Genomic DNA, 22,771 nt, shown 5'->3' with positions numbered 1-22,771 from the left:
TCTGCATTTTCCAAAGAAATAAATTCTGAATGATTGTTTAACTCATACATAAACTTAAGTCAGTTATACATAAATCATTCTGTAAATATAAAATGTAAACAGTTAAAATACTTCTGTGAGGAGCAGCACCATCTTACATGACTCTTTAGTAACTGTTCTATATATCTCAATATATCTTTTGTTTAAAAAGTGTATTGAAACCTGGAGCTTCAGTGATGAAAACTACTGAATATTTATGACTTAAAATGAACCATTGCTAAGATTTCTGCTACACTGATCTCATGGTGAAATGAAAGATATAAATATTAATTTATACAGCACTACTTCTCCCTCCTTTGGATGGCATATATTGCTCAATTGATGCATTAGCTACAGAAATCCTGAGGTTCTCCTACCACTTAATGGATTTTAGCAATCAGTTACTTTTGGTGGAGAAAGAGTAGCCGAAGTTTTGCCCCTATTGCATTCATGTCATTCCCTCTTTGACCCAAAAAGCACTCAAAGAGCACTTGCCTTAGTAGACAAAACTAGTAAGAACCAAAACTCCCAAGCATCACATCTTAAAGTATAGCTACAGCATATTCATTTTCCCTCTTGTCAGTCTAAACATCCTGGATACACTTCATTTTGTGTGTACAAAAACAGGCTACGAGCTAGAAGTAAACAGTTTATTGGCATTGCAATGTATTATTCATGAAGTATCCTCATGTTTTATGGTGATCACAAGATTTGGCATGCCACAACTCTGCAGAAAACATCACATTACTTTGCTAGGCTGGATATTTCTGCAGCTTTGAAGATATGCTTTGCTTTCTTAAGTTCATAAACTCATTCAGACGATGTAACTTTGCAAAGGATTTTTTCTGTTTCTCTAAAAAAGATCACTAATTGTTGCTTTTCCTGAAGTATTATAGGCAACTGGCCAAAATAAAAGGATTTTGTTCACTACCCAGCACTACAGTAATATGCCTGAAACTACAGCTGGCTGCACTGAATTCTCTCCCCCTCCGCCTGGACACAGATGTAATGACCAAGCATAAAACTTTGAAGGATATCATGAACAAAACATCTGGAATAAATTCCAATTAAAAAATTGAAAACCTATAAAATCTTAAATAATTCATCATATGGTAATGACCACAACATTAATATGTGCTTTGATAAAACAAATCTTACAAATTCAGTAAAAAAAGATCAGCAGCATAATAGTAAAGCAAATATGCAGATTTTAAAACCACAATAAAAATTATCAGGTTTACTATTTTACAGTTAATTACAGCAAAAAAGTGGCTGCTTATAACACAACTTACAGTTTGAAATTACAGCACTTTATGATGAATTCCATGATTATTTTTGAAAAAACACTCAAAAATACCACCAAATTTTAAAAGTGCCCTATTAATGACTAAAAGGATCCCCCTCCCACCCCCCAAAAGACCAAGTAGTCATCTACAGCAACCCAGAGGTCCAGCTGAGGTTTCTAGACTGCTGTCTGTATCAGAGGCCAATGTTGGATCTGTTGACATTGAAGACACATCGTTGACAGATGACGATGAAGATGGGTGTTGAGAGCCATTGATCATTGCTGCACCTGTGCTATGAGAAACAAAACAGCAAATCAGTTGCAGATACAGTTGCACAGTTCAGTACTTGCATTAGTCTGTCTCTTCCTAATGCCTGTTACTTTTCCCTGCTTTGGCAAGTTTGAAGAGATGCGTCTCAATCCATTGTCACAATAAATAAAACCCACAAGTCCTTAACGTGGGGCTTAACAGATGGTGTGTCAAGAACCACAGAACTCACGTGGCATGGGCAGCTGTCAAATCACAGTAAAAGCTAATGGCTAAAAAATCCCAAACAAAGACAGTAATCATAAAGCCAGAGCTACGCTACGCTACAAATATACCCTACAAAGACACCCTAAGATAAAACATATCTGTGTATTTTGACAAAGAAAGAAGGAGCCTGGCTTTTTTCCTCCTCCTCTTGAGGCTGGGGAATAGCTGGTGCCCAGCCACATCACATCCATTCAATCTCAGACACCCAGGGATTTTTCAGAGTCTAAACTTCAGTGAACCCTGAGCAGAGGCAGCAATAGCAGTCCAACTTGTGCCATGAAGCCTTATCGACAGTTAGTGGGCACGACAGAGGGATTGAACAGGTCAATTAAAAGGCATGTCAGCCCCATATATTCCACTCAAATACACAATGTTTCAATTCAAGAGGTTAGGCCATTTAAGAGCCACATTTTCAAGTTTTGGATGTCTTGATCAGCTTTACTCCTTCCTACCTACAACTCAATGGAGCCTTGTACTGTGCTTTTATTGTAACCAACCTAAAGGGGCTGGTTGGCCGCGTATAACCCCATTCTTGGTTCTCTCCTCCAGGTCCATGACTTCCTTGTATATCAACTCTGAAAATGCAGAGAAGGGAAGGCAAAAAATGAATTTGCAACCCCAAGACTGGATCGAAAACATATCTCCCATTAAAATGTCCATTTCCATTTCATAGGTTTATTACTGTTCAGAATTAGTTTTGAACAACAGGTTGTAGGCTACACAACAACTGGCAAATGATATAGAAAACATACAGTTCTTTTCTGTTGCAGCTACAGGGGCCTGGCACTCTTGACAATGCACTGGCATTGCTCTAAGGCTCTTTTGTCCAGGCTGCTTGGAGACCTAAGGCTAAGCTGAGTCTTAAGGCCCACTCAGTTTTTATCAACTGCATCTTTGGTAAGGTAAACCTGATCAGCAGTCTTCAAAGGAAGAGCTAGGAACACTTGAAGACTTGTCCTTCTAATTCACCCTTACATTGCTCAAGCTCCTGCATCTTTTTCAATTGTACCAGTTTGTCCAGAAGAGTTACCCTCCCTACAAATGCTGTCCTGTGGATTGTAAAAGGTGACTGAGATGAGCAGGTCTTTTTTTCACTTCAAAGGTTCATCTCCTTTGCAGGAAAAGTTTTAGTGTCCCAACAATTGAGAGGTTGTGAAGCACTGATCTGTTCCCCTGCCATCCAAGCAGATGAAATAAATACTATTAGGTTGCTCAGAAGAACTTTAATAACAGTAATCACAGGGACCCAGCATACTCCCAAAAGCCTTATTATACTTTAAATGCCTTTCTTACCTTTCCATTCTTCTATCGTGTGCTCCCTCTCATCTAACTGCTTATCTGGTATCTTTGGTGGAGGCTGAAAAACAAAACTTAACTCATCATAAAACAATCAAAAGGGATACAAAACCAGTACAAATTAAAAATGAAATTAACCATTCAGAACATGAACCTGATTTAAAAATAACACATTTAAACGATTATATATCCACTCATACTTGGACTCAGCCTACTTTTTAGATGCTACCACAGTCTTTAAAGTTCTTCTGATTAACAAATTTGCTTACATTACTGTAATAATTAACAGAGAAACCGATCAGTCTGGTAAAAGAGCTCCTAAGTGCAGCAATCTCCAGCACAAGCAGCTCATTTTAGCTCCTTACTGTTAATTACTAAATTTTCTATCTAGCTATTACAGAGCAGCAGAATTATAATTGCTCCGTTTACATCAAGTACCTTTTTCTATTCTTAGTAGCCATCACCAAGCACTTTTCTTTTTTAAAAAAATGACACTTTTCTCACAAGCTGGAATTGTCCTGAAACTGATTTTTCAAGGAAAAAATTTAAATTAATCCCTTTGTTTCTTAGTTTTAATAACTGAAAGCTCAATATTTTGTATTCAGATTTTGCTGAAACATTTATTTCTAGTTCTAGAGTACTATCAATTCCTAATGAAATTATTTCAGTTCCCCAGGAGTAAATACCTCAGAACCCCACCAAGGCCAGTCAAGCCACATTGAAACAACCGAAGCTCAATACATTAGAACCCTATATAAAAGATTTCAGATGCATGACTACATGTTCAGATGATAGGCAATTATACACGGAGACAGGTACTTCAGCCCCTTCCTGATGCTATTTCAAATAAACACATCTATCAACATCAATGAAAGCTATTATGGCTCAGTGAAGCTTCTAATGAAATGTGCAACAATCTTCATTCAAGCAGCTGTACCAAGCATCACAACAACATGGCTTTATAGAGAAGCTTCCTAAGCAGAGACCTAAAACAAGAACTTACAGCTTCTGCTTCTGATGGATCATACCAAACATTGATATATGGGTGCTGTAGGGCTTCATCCACAGAGATTCTTTTAGAAGCATCTATAACCAGCATTTTTGATAACAAATCTCTTGCTTGACTTGCTGCAAAAAAAAAAAAATAAAAAAAATCTGTTCGGATTACTGCCATATATAGAACACATAACACAGTGTTTCAAAACTTTTAAAGAGCAGGGTCAGAGTAACCAAGTTCCAGTTAAATATCTATGCACTCCTCACATAATTTGAGGTTTTTCCATTTAATGGAAAAAAAACCTGAAGAGAATGACATAGGTGGGAAAGGGGTCAGACATGTTTCACTATACAATTTCAGCATACTGTGTCCCTTGGTGTGACATCCTTATGTGAAACAGTTCAGGTGGCAGTGCAGCCTTGTTTGGAATAGCAGCAGGCAAGCACCTACTGCCCCATTCTGTCACATGCTTTTAGTCACAGAAAACACAGTGAGTGACTCCACTGAGTGGGTGGCCTTTAGAACCAGTAAGTCACTGAAGTAACTACAGGGTATCTATATATTATTAACATATACCCCTTATTTTCATCCTAGAAAACAAAGATCTGTTCTGCCTACACAACTTCTATTCCAACCTCCCCCCACTTTTCTCTAAATCATGTTGGCACCTGCCATTGAGAAGAATATAGATATTTACTTGCCTTTACAAAGACAGCTCCAAGAATAGGAGCTGTCTCGTGAAGATATGAAAGTGGAGGCAAGCACATGTCAGCACATTCATCCACTCTCATGATATAAATATTTAAATCCTTAGCAGGATGATTTTATAGTGAACAAAACTGAGCTACATTTCTGTTCAATGTATCAGAGTTTTAAAACTTTTAAAATATATAACACACAGAAGACAGACCTTACCTTTAAGTTTATTGTGTTCAGAGTCAGCTGGGAAAAGGACATCTGGAAAGAGTTTTTCAAAACTATATCCAGCATATTTAGGTCTGTTCTCCACGTAAGTTCGGACTGTAGGCTGTAATTTCTTCATAAATTCGGGGCATGGTGTTCCTAGCTGCTCTATAACTTTATTCCATTGATCAATATCTAAAGTTATGCAGCTAAGAAAAACACTGTGTCTAGTTTTCAGCTAGAAAGTTATGTTAAAACCACATGAAATAACCAACAGAGAAAACACAGGAAATTATAATAAAATATCAAGTTCATCATCATGACTTAGGACTACTTTCTTAAGTGGTGAAACAATGCAAGACTATGATAGTGTAGTCAAGGCAACATGTACTTCACTCAAAATCATTATTGACTAGAAAAGGATATAATTCTGAGAAACAGAATATTAGAAGACTCACAAAATATTTAAATATAACAGATTTAACTTAAGGCCTTGTTTGGGTTCTGGGGGACTGAGTCCCTGATCTGAACACACACACACAGCAGTCAAGCTACTACCCATTACCAAGGCACTCCTGAGAATGACCCCAAGTGGGTGGGTGTTTTGTCCTTCATTCTTATCTTGGTACCTCAGCCCAGGCCTGGGCAACCTCTCACCAGGGATGTGCAACACTGAGCACAAGTGGGCACACAGAGGGCCAAGGCTGGGCCCACGCAGGTCACTGACAATATTGTCAGGGACTTGAATGAAGTTAGAGTTTCAAGGATGTATAAGGAAAATCTTAACTGAGAAGTTTACACACTGTAAAGAGGAGATTGACCACTTCATGGCAGAAGAATTTAATACACATTACTGAACAAAAAAAGTAAGGTTTGGCACAGGAATTCCTAGTTGCAGATGGTTAAATACTGGGGGAGAGCTCAGATAAAATTTTATATACACTTATTCACATTGTCCCCAACTTTTTCTTTTTGGCTGCCATCAAAGACTGGATACCAGGCTACCTAAATCTTCAGTGGGCTGAAGCAGACCCTCTCTTATATTCTTAAAACTTAACAACAGATCTCTGTATAAGGATTCTCAAGCTCTGGTGAGCTTTAGTACAGGCCTTCACAAAAAGTAGTATTTACATTGTATGGCACTGAGTCTAAATTGAAAAGCCATGCTAGCAAACCAGATGCATAAAGCAAAGCATGGTGCAGCTCATGCAATGACAGAGCTGTGTGAAAGTAAAGATGCTCTGGATTTCCTTACCATGGCTCAAAATCTCCACCCCATTTTCACCCCTAAATGGTACTATATCAATTTTGAAACAGTAACCTGCAGCAAAAGCAGGAAACACTTCTGATGGCATCTAAAAAAATGATCTGCAAGTAATAGTAAAACAAATAGGATATCAAAGTCCAATTATTTTCACTAATTTTAGCAATGACACTGAAGTTTCAATTCTATTTGTTTGGAGCAGACTCTTTGTCTGAAATACTGTTCACAGGACAACCCATATAGACACCACCAAACCATTCATAGAGTAGAAAGACAAATGTCAGATACTTCTGAAAGCTGATTGCAGGATCATCTCTGCATACAAAAAATAAATCTCCAGAGTGTAACTAATGAAGAGGGTTACAAATGTTTTTGTAAACATTTTCTATAAAATACAAAGCATAATAACTGCTAACATGCTCAGGTACTAAACAAGATTAGTAAATTACTACATAAAAATGACCTCCAAACTAAAGCCCAATGCATGTGAACCAGTAAAACCCCACCTAAACAAAAAGAAGTCTGTCTTAAGTGTGACAACATTCAAAAGTAATGGATAGGGACTATATTAAACTGGAAAAAGAAAAAAAGAGGGAAAAAAAAGGGAAAAGAAAAAAGTAAGTCTGTTTGCCCCAATGGCATATAATGACTTTGCAAATTTCAGTTTGAAAAGGCAGTCTAAAACCAGTATTTTAAAAATTAGAACCACCTTAATCTGAAACTGTATCACTGCAGAGTCTTTTGACCTTTTACAACTACATCCTAGGCCAAGGGTAAGGATACGATCTGTACCAGGAAATAAAACACCACCTTTGATCATTTCTCCCATGATGCACCCAACTGACCAAATGTCAACTGAAAACAAAATGCAATGATATTAACATAAAAGATAGTTATTAAAATAAAATAAATAAAAATATCTAGACACACACATACACATGAAGTGACTCTAAAAAGCATGTGCAATGAAAATGAGTGAAAGTGAATGTATGCTAACTACAGGACCAGCAGAGACTATGTCCTACTGCTAGGTGCAGCCTGAATAGAAATGATTTTTTTTTTTTTAAGTGTATCACAAGAAAAATCCATGTTCATTTAATAAAAAAAAAAATTGTACAATATGCATCTTCATGACACAACATCAATAAAAAGGTTAATCACTTCCTAACTAATTCAACCTGCTGCAGCAGCACAAGGATACAGTCCCTTCCTGGAAAGAGGATTTTGTGGCAAACCATTTCGCCCATAATGCACCCCACAGACCATAAATCCACTATGTTTGTAGCACAAAAAGAAGGAAAAGCAAAGCAAACGGTCATTTAAAATTAAAAGAAGCATAACATGACTGCATCCTATAAACTGCAGAGACAGCACAGGAAGAAGAGCAAGTCTTTGTATTAATCAATGAAAACAGTTTAACATAAACCATGTGTAAGGATTAGCTTTTAACTGTCTCAAATACAAGGCAGAAAAACATCCTTTTGTTTAATATAGTGCTAGAGCAAGAGCTTGAGCAGAGAGAGAGAGACACGAATCAAGCAGAGTAAAGCCCTTCTCCAAGGCTGGAGGCTTCAAAGCTACCTCTGCCAAGAGACTAGACTCAAGCACAAAAGACAGATTGATTTCTTGAAAGTAATTCCACTGCAGCTGTTGGAATAATTCTAAAAGTAGCAAAGTACACTGACCTGTAAAAATATTGCCTATTGAAACAGTTCACACTTTCTAGGAGAATTAATTAGGTATTACATAGGAATTAAAATTTAACAGCAAGTATTTCCTAGAAGTCAGATTACCATGAATCTCTCTCTTGCTTTAAATAAAAAGCAAACAGAATCAGTAAAAGATCACTTAGGAATTTTAGAGGATCAGTTAATGACAATGTTAGTATGCTCCTAGGTTTTCAGTTAAAATCATTTGTTTTAAAATATTTCTCCAGTTATGCTGAAATAACATTTCATAAAAGAAAAACTCAACAGCAATTTTTTTAAAATGAGATATGCATTTTCTACATTACCTTAAAATAAATCACTCAGAAGACATACTTAAAGATGCACAAGTTTACTTTGTACAGGTAAGCCAATTTCTTTTGCAGTTGCTTTCAGAGGTATTGTTAATTCTGTATGCAAAAGTTTTCTTGAAATCATAATAATGACATTTTATTATTATGAATACTTTGTCAAATATGACACTGGAATTTCAATTAAGCACATAAGAAGGGGATTTAAGTGAGAACAGTCATATAGTAAGAATTATATGTCAATGTTCTGAAGGAGCTCAACAATGTCAAGCAAACAACATAGCTTCTTATTTTTCAATATTCCTTCTTTATTTTTAAGTTCCTCTAAAATAGTATCTAAATAATATGATAGGAGACCATAGTTGTGCATATTAATAGGTCAAAATTAAGGGCCTTGTTCATTTAAAAAAATATTGTCAACACTTTTAGTGCTCTTTTTCCTTTAAAATTTTTTTGTCAAATACTTAAGTATATATTCGTTGGCTTAGAGACCCAAAGAAGCCAAGTTTTGCATTTGACTTTTTAAATAAAATTCTGAATGTTGACTTTTTGATCTGCTAAACAACCTCCTGCCATCACAACCCATTATATACCCAAATCTGTTGTAATTAGTTTGTGACCAACACGATAAAGTTACCATTCTTCTCGTCTCCCTACAAAACCAAACTTGAGATGTTTTGGGGTGTTTTGATTTGCTGCTTTCATTAAATCAGACAAAACCTGTCTAATTACAGGTCTCTAACTTTTTTTAGGAAGCTGAACTAATACTCCTGTGAATACTTCTATAGAAAACTGAGTAAAATCACATCACAGATTTGAAAAATACTTTAACAAATCTATTGCTGTCATAAGGAGTCCATTTTATTCTTAACAACCCTGTTTGAACTTACTGATTTTTATAAATCTAGGAGAAAAAATACCATGTGAAAATGAAGTTTAAACCCAATGTATCTACTAGGAAACTTAAAAGTAGTTGTTTCAGAGTCTTTAGGACTTTCCTTGTTTTTCAGTGTTTCATTCCTGATAATCATGCACAGAATAGTGCATAAATCTATTAAGGTGCATGTGCATGAACAGTTCTGGTGTCCTTCTGGTGTCCTTGGTTTCTGATGTGACACCCCCAAACATCCTTCAGTAATAAACCCTACATAAAAGTTAACTCTATGTATTTGTTTGGGATCCTTGCTAGTTTTAAAACAATTGAAGATTTTGTATGTGTGTAAGTATAGTACCAAAATGATGTTAGTCTGCAGTACATATCTCAGTCATCAAAATATACACTGCAATCCTCCCACAAGTTCAGCAGGGCACAAACTGCAGGAAACTGCCAGACAGCTCTGTAAATTTTCAATATTAAACTCCACATTAAGTAAACTCACAGTTAATTTAACTGTGGGTTTAAGGGGCTATAATAGGCATCAATATGAACAGGTGAGGCTCCTGGACAGCCCATGGTTCTTACTGTAAATGCATCCTTGCTACCCATCTCCCTGTCATGGGAGCTCCACAAACTCCTCCACTGAGAACAGTAACAGCTCACATAAACTGCCTTTTAATGAGAACAGTACATATGGAAATACAATTGTCTTTGGACTCACTCCTTACATTTACATTCTCCAGAAGTGCCATTCTCATTTCAAGAACCATGTATTTGGCTTTGGGAAGATGTGATAGTTTTTCAAATGAAAGTAAATTATGATTTATGATGCACAACACAACTCACACTTCCTTAAGGAACAGGGTTGTCACAAGCTTGACAGGATAGATTGTGTTGTAGAGTATCTCCAGTAGTGGAAAACTCCAGTGGTGGAAAAAACGTTTCATACTTCTGCTACTCAAAATTACTTACTATTTAAAAGAAAAATTTAAAATGGGCAAGCTGAGTCAGAAAACTTGTGACTTTCATTTTATCAATTCCTTCTGTAAGGCAGTTGCATGACTCAATACTACAGCTTTAGGTACTTGTATTTAATGTTCCTTAAATTGCCAATATAAGGTCTTGGGGGAAAAAAAAGACAAACTTAAATTTGCAAATCTAGAAAATTTTAGGAATTAAAAGAAATAACTAATTTGCTCTACTCAACCTGTAACTCCTAAATTACAGGAAAATCAGCCAGCCATGGAGGCCATTCGAAGAAATGTACATCCTCTCATGCACATTAACAATCCAAACAAATAAAAACCACAGTCTTGCAATAAAGATCTAGTCTCATTCCTCTGACCTGGCTTCTTTCACTGCTATCACCATTCACACAGCCTGAAGTCACCTGCTGCAATGGTATGCCAGGCAGGTTTGCAGACTGTATTAGGAATGCTGAAAGGCAGAGCAAGCCCCAGTTGTGTCAGGAAGGCGAGGAGCCACACCTCACACCTCCCCAGGAGATAGCTTTGGGCAGAGTGTTTGAAACACACATGGTGACCTGTAGGCTCCACCAGCCTGATGTGTTCACAAGTGAAACAAGGGAGTTGCCCGACCACGGGGGCAGCACAGCAGTGAAACGGAGCGGAATCAGGCTGCTCCAATGGAGTTTCAGGAGTGACACATCACTTTGGTTTCCTAATGGGTACTACCAGCTGCTTCCTTGTGAAGGTGCAATGTACTTGATGGTGTGTTTCCCTCCAATGACAGATCTTTTTCTATTTTCCTGTAGAAGATACTGAGAGGCAGACTGGTCACAGAGCTAGTATGGTGAGGCGGAAGTGTATGCAAGCAGAGGGACAAAGTAAAATTCCCTTGGAATTTGCCAGGGACCTCAAAGAATCCATGATGCATCATGACAGTACTCTCTGTATGCTTAAGTGTGTTATTGAGTTTTTCTTCAGCAACATTAAGAACTTAGTGAAAAAGGCTTACAGGAGGCTGGTTTTAATAAAAAGCAATTCCACAGTAGGTCTTAGCTTGTTTGTTCCTCAGTAGACTTTATGCTCCCTACCTCCTGAAAGGCCATACACAATACAGTTATTTAGCATCAAATTTAGTACACACATCTGCTGATGAAATACAATTTACATCTTCACCAAGAATAAAGTCAGATGAAGGTACATACAAAGTACATACCAAATATCAAGAAAATACATTTCCAGTTCTTCCTGGATGTCACGTAATCTACCAAGCAAGTTATTTAAATTTTTAAACAAACAAGGCCCTCCATTTTTTCTCCTATTAAATGCAAACATTTTCTAATGGGTTGAATTGAATAAACAAATTGGTGTATCCAGAATCTGCATTTTAGTCACAAGACTAATTTATAAAATTTCTACAGCTTGAAAAAAACATTAACATGTAAAATGTGGTGTGCCAAACAAAAAAGATAAAGCTATGCCAAAGAAAGACTGTATTTGCTGACCGTTTTCTTTGTATCCCATCCCTAGGATGACCTCTGGTGCTCTGTAGTAACGAGTCACTACATAAGGCGTCATCATAAAACTAGTTCCTGCAGTTCTGGCCAGTCCAAAGTCAAGAATCTTCAAAGTGCAGTCTGACTTTACTACTATATTACTGGGCTTTAAATCCTTTAAAAAGAAACATCATATATGACTGCTAAGACAAGCACAAAGTACTCTGTGGTTCACATTTTAAAAAGATAATATTGCTAACATTAAATCCCAAACACAACTAGGTTATTGCTGTAACTGCAGCTTTTTCCCCCTTGCATTAATTTATGTGCATTCAGCAGATTACAGAATTAATTCCTTTATTCTGCTTGTAGATTTATATAGCAATTAAAGAAGGAAAACACAACCAGCAATACAAGATACGTTAGCAATGTCTGAAATAAATCGAGGTTAGTAAGAAGTGTTAGCTCTGAGGAAAGGTCTAGAAACTGCTCACTGGAACAAGAATTATTACTACAATGCAGAACACAAGTAACATGACAATCATTTGATTCAATAATCATCTTAATACAAGAATTATTAGAATTATAATATCAATGTGAAAGGTTTATTTGCTAGTTGAGGTTACATTACCTCTTTTGAACCAATGTATTTCTCTGAACAGAAAGAAAATCTCCATGGCCACATGATTTTAGTTTCCTATTTAGGACTTGGTTTTATACTAAGTTTGGCAACCAAACCCAAAAATGCACCATTGAAAAACTGCCAAAAATTAACACAATCATTAAATTGGAGTGGAAAATGCTGACATAGCTTCAGATCATTCTAGTTAGCAACATGGAAACTATTCTCTACACCTGAACCCTATTGACAATAGTGGCTTTGCAACATTTATTTAAACAAAAACTACACAGGCTTACTCTGTCATCACCTCAGCAGGATCTTACACAAAGCTGAATGTCACAGTGTAAATATTACAGAGTAACTTCAAAATAACTTTGCAATCATAAAATCATTTGCAGCACATGGGCTAACACAGATAAGACTTAGATACTTCCAGCCTACACTCTACTGAGATTAATTGAGAGCAAAACCTGAGATATGACAGAGGACTCCAGCACCTGAGCTGCAAGCATTTGATATGTAGTCCCATTTGTCATTGTTTCTTAAAGACTTAAAGGTGGATATCTGCAAGATTTATGTAGTTTTCATTTGTACTTGGCTGGCTTTCAGCAATCTCCTCATAATGCTGAGAAAACTGCATTAAAGATAAAGAGGAAACAACAAAAAGAGTTCCAGAACAACAGAATTTTAATGACTAAGTAAAAGTCTTGCATACATACATATTCACACACACATTTCCACACAAAGACTTTACAGACAACTTTAGCTTTAAACATTCTCAAACACCACAAATTAATTCAAGTTCTATAAGGCCTTCTGGCCATTTAATACACATGTTTCAGATTTTTCTACAGTCCTTTTTATTATCAGCTTTATTTCTGCACACATCTATTATTTTCAGGAAGTTCACTGCAGAACACCAGGCACATGCTCATGGTATTAACTACACTCATTCTCCCCAAAACTGCAGGATTAACACTCCAATGTTAAGAGATCTTCTCTTTGCTTACCAAATGCTGTCCATCCTTATTTCTGAACACCATGTAGTTGTCATGAAGCCTAGGATCAAAATGATGAATTGACTTACACTACATTCAGATTCATGCAGAGATGCAAAACCTGCATCACTTAATATCTTCTGTTAAATAAACCAAAACTCGAGAGCTCCTCTGAGAGTGATCAAATTAATTAGGATGGATAAATATATCCAGAACCTATAGCAGAAAATCTCTCACTGAACCTTGAAAATGTAAAATGTCAGTGCTTAAAAATCAGATTCTTCAGGGCTGTCTCCCTATAAGCCAGACAAGGAGACAGGGACATCTCTAGAGGGTAATTCATGGCTTCTATGGGCTTTTCTCTTTCTAACAGAAGATTTGTGAAGGTTCCATAATTAGGCCCCTTTGTTAAGTACTCAAAATCGGGCAGAATTCAATGTTTCAGAGCCTCCATGCAAGACTAATGAGACACTATGTGTCCCTCAGAAAGTCAGTGAGGCACAACTCTGCAATGCTGATCATTCATCCTCATACTATGAAATATAAATGAACATGTACTTCTACACTGGCTGGAAACTGCATCTCTGCACAGTGTTCAGGACCCAGTAATGCTGATTTGCCAACATCTGTTAAAGTCAGTGCAAAGTTACATCCAAATCTTTATCCATTGATGTGACAACCAAGTTTGCCCCTACAACTTCAAGGTGAAGTTTGATTTCTGTTTTGTTCCATGCCCCCAACTTGCTATGAAAAAACCCCAGTTATTTCTATGGCAAGTAGTATCCAGTGCTATAAGGCACGTATACAGATTTTTTTGATTTCAGTCATTCAACAAGCTTTGAAAAAGCTACTAAGATGCTGAGATTACCACAGCTACGCTAGAAGCTGAAGAACCCAGTCAAAAAACATGTGAAACTACCAACAGCAAAAAAATCTTAAAGCTTTAGAGATCACTAAAGTAGAACACTAGATTCATAGCCAAAATGCTCCTTGGGCAGCCGCAGTAGTGCAGGCTATGCTTAAGAAGTTTCAATAAAGTAACTGGCTGTGGACATTAAGGACTGGTGCTGAGAGCCCAGAAGAATGCTACAAAGAGTTACCACTGCAGCCACACGGTCTGTGTGACACATGTGCCTTTGCAGGATATCTTCCTTGTCTTCCAAGGTTTTGTTCAGCTTGCTCCACAGAGAAACAAGACTTTGATACTTTACACCTTGAAGTAAAAAGGCACAATGCACACAGGCGGTAACGCTGTGCCTGAATATACTCAATCTTCTAACAAAGTCTACCAAGAAGCTGTCAGTTGAAAATCTGCCAGGAAGACATGCAAGTGAAATGTCCTTCAGAAGCATCTGCACATGTCCTTTAAAAGCATTCGTGCATACATACGGTGCTATTTACACAGCAATTGTATTTAGTCTCTTTAGGATCGTTTATCCCTGTATGATATGAAGCATTTCACAGCCTTAACCCATATTTACAGAGACAGGAATTCTATCCTCAAAGCTGTCTTTACTCTTGCCCAACTACCTAAGCAGCTACTTCTTTTATGCAAATGTAAAGATGTTTAAATTTTATCCATGACTTCCACAGGATCTATGCCCACTTCAGAGGAGTACAAACCACCCTGAGGCAAGCACAGTTTTAGAAGCTCCCCTAAGTTTGTGCTAAGATCCACAGAGAGACATTCTTACTTCACCTACACTAGCCATGTCCAAATAATATATCATTTTCTGAAACTAAAAAAGACCATATAGGAAAATCCACAGCATTAAATTTTCATACCTAACTATTGAAGGGACCAGGAAATGTGAAACTGTATGCAAACCATTATTTCTGACCCACAGGCACATACATTAGAACATCAAGGGCTGCATCATCTCAGTCATAGGTAATACAGTACCACAACAGTAAGTTAAACAACTTAGTTTTGCTGAGGATTCCCAGAACAATGCAAGAAGCCCAACTGACCTGTCTCAAATGCCCATAAGCAGACCAGCATCACATACAATGCCTGGTTGCAGGCAATGCTTCTCCCTACTTATCCTTGCCCATCTCTTCCAACACATCAGTTCAGGGAAATTGCATGCAAGAAGAAAGGTTTCACCTTCATCCCCTGAGCTCCTCACTGGAATGCAGCAGCTGATGAGTACTAGAACTAGCTGAGCAAAAGGAAGCAGCATTTGCCCACTCAAGATGTATTTTCTATTCATATAATTGCTCCTGTTCCCTTGTGGAAAAGGCAGCAAAAAAGACTGAACAGGAGTGTCAGACTGCCAGAGCTAGCTTGCAGACCATTCAACCCCCCAGTCACAGTGTGGTGGACCACTGACCTGGACAAGCATCCTAACACAGCAATTCCTGTGGCAGTGCACAGAACTGCCATTTGTGATTTGCTTTCCTGTGCACGTCATGAGAAGACTGTGTAGTAATGACTGAAACTATCCCACATTGCTAAGGTTAATTCAACCTTCTCTATCACTTCAGAAATGAAAACTTCTCAAACTCTTTAAAAATATTACAATGAAAAATGTAGTACTGTAAAAATACAAGCCTACCATTTCCCAAACCAACAAGATTATATTTGAAAAGCTATAACCAGATAATCTCAAGCAATCTTTAATCCACATACCATTAAATATGAGATGCTCAACTTGAACAGGCAACCTTAAATTCAAAATTTCTCGACTGGATTATAACACACAAATGCCATTTAAAAAGCAGTAGTCAGTTTTGCCTGTTAACTGAGTGAATGATTCGTGACAGACAGGTGTTATCCAAGTTCCACTTACAAGTCTTTATTATCATCTGCTTATCTGCAGATTTCAGATAGTTATTCATTACTCTGCTAGTCAAGGAGAAGAAATAAAATGGGCAGTTCTTTCAAAAGATGGGATTTCAGGTTTGGTTACCAAAACAATAAAGGCAGAGATGCCTCCAGATATCCTTCCCTGCCACAACTACTAAAGTAGAACATTATACAGAATTAGAGGAGGTAATGCAACTCACTGCAAAAATCTTCAGTTTGCTCTGTGCAGATCGTTATCAAATCACTTAAACATTCAAAAGGCTCATTCCAGAATTACCCTGCAAAAAGGTATGGTGCTTTCCTTTCAGCTTTCTCTCCCTGCCTATGGGACAGCCTATGAAACATTATTCGTGCTCCTATTTCTAACTTTTTTTATCTTTAAATACTCAAGGTAAAACCAGGTGCAATGCAAATTATACAGTTCAGTTCACTCACCCTATGAATAATTCCAGCTGAATGAAGATGTTTGATACCACATAGCATTTGATAAAGAAGATAGGACATTCGTTCATGGTCTAGCTCCATCTGAATCACTTGGCAAAGATTTGCATCCATGAGCTCCATCACTATGTAGCTTATGAAGAAAGAAAAGAATAATAATCAGATAATACAGCCATTTTACTGTATTCTCTCTCTTGCTCATCTTTTGGTATGAATACTTTAAAAATAAATTCTCAGCTTTAGCTCGAATCTGACTTACACATCTTGAAATTCTTCCAGGGATTTTTGTGGTGTGAACACATTCAGTAGGCCGATTATCTGCAGGGAGGGGGAGAGGAAGTGTAATTGTACCACAGCAAGAGGAAAGTTGCAGAGTCAACATTTCAAAACTGCTAACTATTATTCTGATATGAACCTCCTGGTACACACTGAAGCTCAAGATGCTCAGTAGCTCAACCAGGCCTAACATGATGTAAACAGATACGAATGATTTTGGAATGAGTATTTTTCCTCCACAAATCACATAATCTAAAGACACTGTGTGTGTGCTAACAAGATGATATTCAAATCTTAAAACCTAAGGAGCTTAGTCACTCTTCCCCTTCCTCCTACTTTCAGTTTGAAGACCTAGTAAGATTTTTATTGTATATGAGGAACAATGAAATTAAAACCTGACGAAGACTCCCTAAAAGATACCACTTCACCACTGACAGAGGTGAAGAAACAACTTCATCCAAACAGAAAAACAGGTTCTTACAGATGCTTTAGGACATTTTCTATTAAGAATGGATGTGATGTGCAGAAAGAGACCAAGCTACTACTCATCAAGAACTAGGCAGGCTTGCAATAGTTTATCATTATACAAATTATGCTATTAGGTGGAACATCCTTCAGAGAATTCACATATAAACCGTCTGTGTTTGAGAAAAATTACAAAATTTTCCCAAAAAGCTAAAAGAGAGCAAGCTTTCTGTGACACTCTTTCTCCCTAGCAGCCAGGACAAATTTTATCTTCCTGATGGGGGATTAAAAGAGAAGGTAAGGAATACGGCACACATCTGACTCTGAAGGAAAAAAATAGCTAACACCAGCCTTCTGCAGTTCAACTCCAATAAATTTATCACTTACTCTCTCCCCATTTCTGTGATCTTGTCTACTGCACAGCTTCATAAACACCAGAGAGTTACTGCTGTCACAATACAAGACTCTAAACTCATTCATGCTATGTATTATAGTATTTATAAATATATAGTATTTATAAAAGTATTATAGCCTTTTCCTTTTTTCTCCTATGTGTCTATCAGCAGGACACACTTACCAGCCATTTGACAGCTGCTTGTAAATGTTAGCAATATAACACTGACTCCCTTGCTGAGTTTGAAGGGGGTATTTAAAGATTGGGCAGGTATTAAAACTAGTCATTAATAGCTATTATGCAAGACCCTTCTGTACTTATCATGCAGATACAACCATGCAATGAAAATCTCTGAAGCCACTTTCCAGACTTTTACAAAGGACAGCCTTCCAGTTAATTCTTTTAACATCTGAAGCAGGACACTGCACTCACATTTTTGTGATTAACGCACTTCATAAGAACAAGCTCTCTGTAGGCTCTTTTAGCGTGGGTTTGGTTCTGAAACGGTCGGCTTAACTTCTTGATTGCAACATTCCGCTCAAGGATGGCATCGTAAGCTGCACTGTAATTAAAATAACAGTATTACATCTCTAGTGTCAAGGTCCTTCAAGCTGTGGCAGTTGCAAACTTTTTCAGATAATTTGTATCATGTCTGCAGAAACCCCAGATTTCCAGTGTTATCCAGCTTTAGGAATGTGATATAACAAAGTGCTCTTGTATGCTGAGTGATTCAAAATTTAAAGCTATTTCCCAGTTTTAGAGTACTAACGCATGACAACCTCTACAATATAATGCAGTATTTCTGCTTCCAAAGATACTGAGTTCTTGCCACTCATTGGCACTCAAGAACAGACCATCTAAAAAAGATCCAAAACACTTCAAACATAAAAAGCACATCAATTTTACATAAAATCTTCACACTAAAAGGAAGGGAGAAGGCAGGAAAAGTAGGTTATAAAAAGGTCCCATGCTTTCACTTATGTAGTTGCTTAATATCCTGATGACAATGACAGCATCAAAGTTGAGACAAAAAGTGTTAAGAAATCTTTAACCTCTAGATGTCACTGGCTTTAACTTGGTGAAAAAAAAAAATAACATTTTGTTTGCAGACTAATGCCAAGATTGTCATATGATTCAGGGACAGGCTGTTTAACTGATGAAGACTGTTATTGGAGACAGCTCCCTTACATATCACATTTCCGTGACAGGAAGGCATGGCTTGTTTTTCCTGTAAGAGCTAATACAACAGCTGACTGCCATGCAGATTCAGGAAATATTTAGCAGTTACTAAAAACGTCTTAGCAGGGACAATATTATTTTCTTGTCTCTTCTCAAGAATGGTACTGAAATCTAATGAAGGATATCTACTAGTAAACAGTAGCATCTATTAAATCCAACTAACTACTTTAAAAAGTGGATTGTCTATGTACTATGTAGGCTTGAGTGATTTGCAATTTATCATCAACAAAACCTCTAGACACTACTGAAGAAAAAGAATGGGAGCAACATATATGGTAACTTTTTCTGATGTAGATTTTCCATTATATCTGGAATTTCCCCACCTGCCCCAAAGATAAAGATTATTTTAGGAAAGACTGCCAACATGGGACTCCTGTTTTAGTATTTAAACTTCTGCATTCCCTGTACATAACAGCAGCTGAGAGCCTGTTTCAGTATTAGGCCATCTACTTAATATTCCCAAATCAAGCTGCATCAGTTACAAAAACAGACCAAAAAACAAAACAAAAAAAACCCCACCCACAAAAAAACCCAAAACAAAACACCAAACAAAAAAAACCCCAAACAAATACAAGCCATCACCACTGACAACAAAAACCCCAACCCAAATCACAAGAATTGCACTGTATGGAGATACATGGCAAGATTTAACCACAGTCCTCACCAGGGTAAACAGAGAGATTAAACTAAAAAGGTTTCAATTACCACTAGCAGCAATTACAGAATGGCACTAGAGTATTACACAGTCAGTTTTCAGATCTCAGCTCTAGGAAGGGCAACAAATTTGGAAAACAGGCATTAAGAACATATGACTGGCCATCAGAAGGATAGTAGTAACATCTAAAGCTTTTATTGGCATTTCGATAGCAACTAAACAAACTAGCCAAGCAACTGCCTACATCCTCAGTATATTAACACACATGCTAACAAAACTAAGATCAGTTCTTTTGTTGCTGCTAGTTAATACCAGTAATCTTAATGCCAGAAGTTACCATTTCAGAAAACAACTCTTACTAGAGTTCTTTCTTCAAGTTTCCATTTGCACTTATTACACTGTTTTATTAATCCTGCTAAAACACAAACATGAATTAACACCCATACCACATATTCTCTAAACACTGATCAAGACAAGATCAAAGTAGTAAAGAGGTTACAGATTTGAGATTATGCTTTCCCCTACCCTTCTCTTCCTTGACATTTTTGTATTTTTATGTACCTGGTTAACATCTTAAGAGTTACAATAAACTGAAAAATCTGCAAGGTCCTGTGATATCTACATCCTTCTCAAACAGTCAAAAAAAGCTTCCAGGAAGGGTAAACCAACGTTTCTCTTCGAGGCAATGGCACTGCACAGGAAACAGTGCCTACAGGCAGCCAGTTGTCAACAACTTGAATCAGCTGGACACTTTTCAGACCACACAGCAGAGCTCTTATTCAAAGAATGACACTGTCAAGTCATACTTTTCTGAACTGCATAAGGTATTTACGTATGGCAGTCAGCATCCCAAATGCTCACTCACTGGTATCAAGGACTACTCAGATTATGAAATTAAGTGAAATAGACTCCTAACAAACCATTTCAAGAAGTGCAAACATTCACAAGTAGCAAATATTATATAGAGTATTTCTGGCATTTGTTTCACTGCAAGCAGTGTGTCCTAGGATTCGGATTAGTTTCTTTATCCAGTTTCTTTTTCGCCCACTAATTTACGGGACTCAGCACAGCTGGCTGAATTTGCACAGAAGGGCATCAGTTCTGAAGCTGGAAAGGACACAGGTCAAAAAACAACAGCAACAGCCCTTGCTGAGGAAAAATGGCCATCAGTTACCATTGCTGTTTTGCCTGTAAAAGGTAGTTCTCCCCACTCCTGCTCTGTAAGACGCAACACCTCAAAAAACTACATTAAGGAAACCTAAAGGTACATTTAAATTCTAGAGAAACCTTACCATACTATCCCTTGTGCTCCTGATCCTATTGGTTTCAAATTCTGGTACCGTTTCAACACGGTGAAAGTTGAGTCTCCAATCTCAACGCTGTAGAAGTTGTTGTCACGCTTGCTCCTGCTCATGACGGCGACTTGGTTAGTTCACTTCATCCAAATTTTGCCTCTGGCCTATGAAGAAATAAAGTCAGAAAAACTAAGATTTTACAACTATATGTAATCTGACATAAGGCAGAACTTCTTATAAGACACTTCCCAAATAAGTCCCATTTGCACAGGTAAGTTATTTTTAATGTCTGCAGGAATAAGAAAGCATGTGTTTGAAATGCTGTATTTTTAGGAGTGTTCCTAAGGTAAAATTCTAGAACATTAAAAATAATAGAAAGCCAAAAGTGAACAGATGGTAGCAAAAATCTTAGATGGAAATTACAGAAGATCAAAACGCAGGAAGCTCCACACCATTCACAGAGCTCCAGGAGTCCTACCATCCCTTCATAAACACACATGCAGCAAGAGAGCAGGGCTTGGGCCAGACACTCTGCAGAGGCCCCATTCAACCTGAATTGTTGCATGAATCCATAAATATACGAACGAGTCTTCCAAACATTGCAATCATCAAAATACTCTTGGTCACAACCACCAGGAATACCTGACACTGATATGGAAACACATACAGTCAATCTAAGCCAGAGAAGAAAAACTGGCCTTGTCAGAGATCTTTCATGAGGAAAAGTAATCATCACAGAGAGAACAAAAGTAAGAAAAACAGATGTATACCCCACCTAAGTCCTCTCATATTAAAAATAAAGAAATGCAACAGCTCAATGCAGATGTCCACAGGAGAAAAAAATAAAACTGCATTGTGGCTTTTCCAGTAATATTTCTAATTTCTTTGATGCTAACTGTGGACTTTTAACTTTGTCTTTACATAGGTTTTGAGTATAGCTAGAAGAGATGCCTAGTAGTGCAAATATTTGACTAGAAGGACTGTCTTTGTTTCTTCAAGAGTGACAGCATGATGTCTTCTGCCGTTATTAACTTAAGGAACATTTTCCCAATATTATCCATCAGTCCCAAACAGATTCTTGCATTCCATATGCCACAACAGTATACATTAGCTAAATTTTAAACAAGGTTTGAAAACTCAGACAGTGCAAACATGGCCTCCACAAATAATTACAAAGGTTGTACAAGTACTACTCTTTTAAGAATCTATGCATTCCACTTTCTACTAGCTAACCTGCATTCATTTCACAGATAGACAGGTACAATCAAAACACTCTGAAGTTCTTTAAAGCAGACATTTTAAACTAGTTGATATTTAACTAATTAAAAATGTGCTACCTTAATTGGCATTTATCTCAAAAGAAATGTCAATTTAAAGACCCCTTTTCCAAAATACTGTCAAAAAATCCCCAAACCTCTGTTATAAAGAGTTAACTAAATACCAAAGCAGCTTCTCTCAGTATACTGCCAATTTTGTTAAAGGCTTCCTTCCCCAGCTGACAGTGGAGGCAGAACTGGACTATAGTAACTGCTCCTTAACACAAGGAAAAATCTGTATCCAGACTGTACTGGTAGGGGGAGGTCAGCTTACTGGAGGGAGACAAAAAGCCTAATTTCTTAGCAATATATGACACCAACTCCAGCTCTTTCTTCCCTATCCACCTTACCACTACATCTTTGGACTCTGCCACTTTCTCAACACTCTGTTCACAGATATACTTGCACATAGTTTTGGAATAAAAGTGCCCAACAACATATAATGACAAAACCTCCTGTGAATTAGGATAGAGAAAATTTGTTGTGGACATGAAATCAGCCAAACACCTTTTTGAAAATCAGAAAACAAAGAACAAAGACACTAATTCCTATAATCTTACATTTGCTCATTGTCAGCTGAGAAAAAACCCAGTATCTTGAGTTTATCC

At 37.3% G+C, this 22,771-nt stretch overlaps 1 protein-coding gene across 3 annotated transcripts in view; it reads right to left on the bottom strand.

Moving 5' to 3' along the window:
* Nucleotides 1-654: 654 nt before the first annotated feature.
* MAPK8 (mitogen-activated protein kinase 8) overlaps nt 655-22,771 on the bottom strand; it is a 40,346-nt gene continuing 18,229 nt past the window's right edge. Inside the window, exons 2-12 of one of the 3 annotated variants that reach the window (XM_082286274.1) lie at nt 20,845-21,011; nt 18,091-18,220; nt 16,783-16,841; nt 16,518-16,656; nt 11,663-11,828; nt 7,082-7,153; nt 5,047-5,229; nt 4,138-4,262; nt 3,132-3,195; nt 2,336-2,413; nt 655-1,591 (exon numbers count right to left, since the gene is read on the bottom strand). In XM_082286274.1, coding sequence (XP_082142400.1) covers nt 1,446-1,591; nt 2,336-2,413; nt 3,132-3,195; nt 4,138-4,262; nt 5,047-5,229; nt 7,082-7,153; nt 11,663-11,828; nt 16,518-16,656; nt 16,783-16,841; nt 18,091-18,220; nt 20,845-20,966 — 1,284 coding nt within the window. In that variant the 5' untranslated portion in view covers nt 20,967-21,011 and the 3' untranslated portion in view covers nt 655-1,445. Of the gene's footprint in view, nt 1,597-2,335; nt 2,414-3,131; nt 3,196-4,137; nt 4,263-5,046; nt 5,230-7,081; nt 7,154-11,662; nt 11,829-16,517; nt 16,657-16,782; nt 16,842-18,090; nt 18,222-20,844; nt 21,012-22,771 lie in introns of those variants that run through there. The other 2 variants (XM_082286275.1, XM_082286276.1) reach the window with 2 other exon arrangements.

Source organism: Coloeus monedula (assembly GCF_965178545.1).
Source record: "Coloeus monedula genome assembly, chromosome: 8".
NCBI classification, from domain to species: Eukaryota; Metazoa; Chordata; class Aves; order Passeriformes; family Corvidae; genus Coloeus; species Coloeus monedula.
Note: the sequence above shows the minus strand (reverse complement) of the source record. Positions and strands in the feature narration are given on the sequence as shown.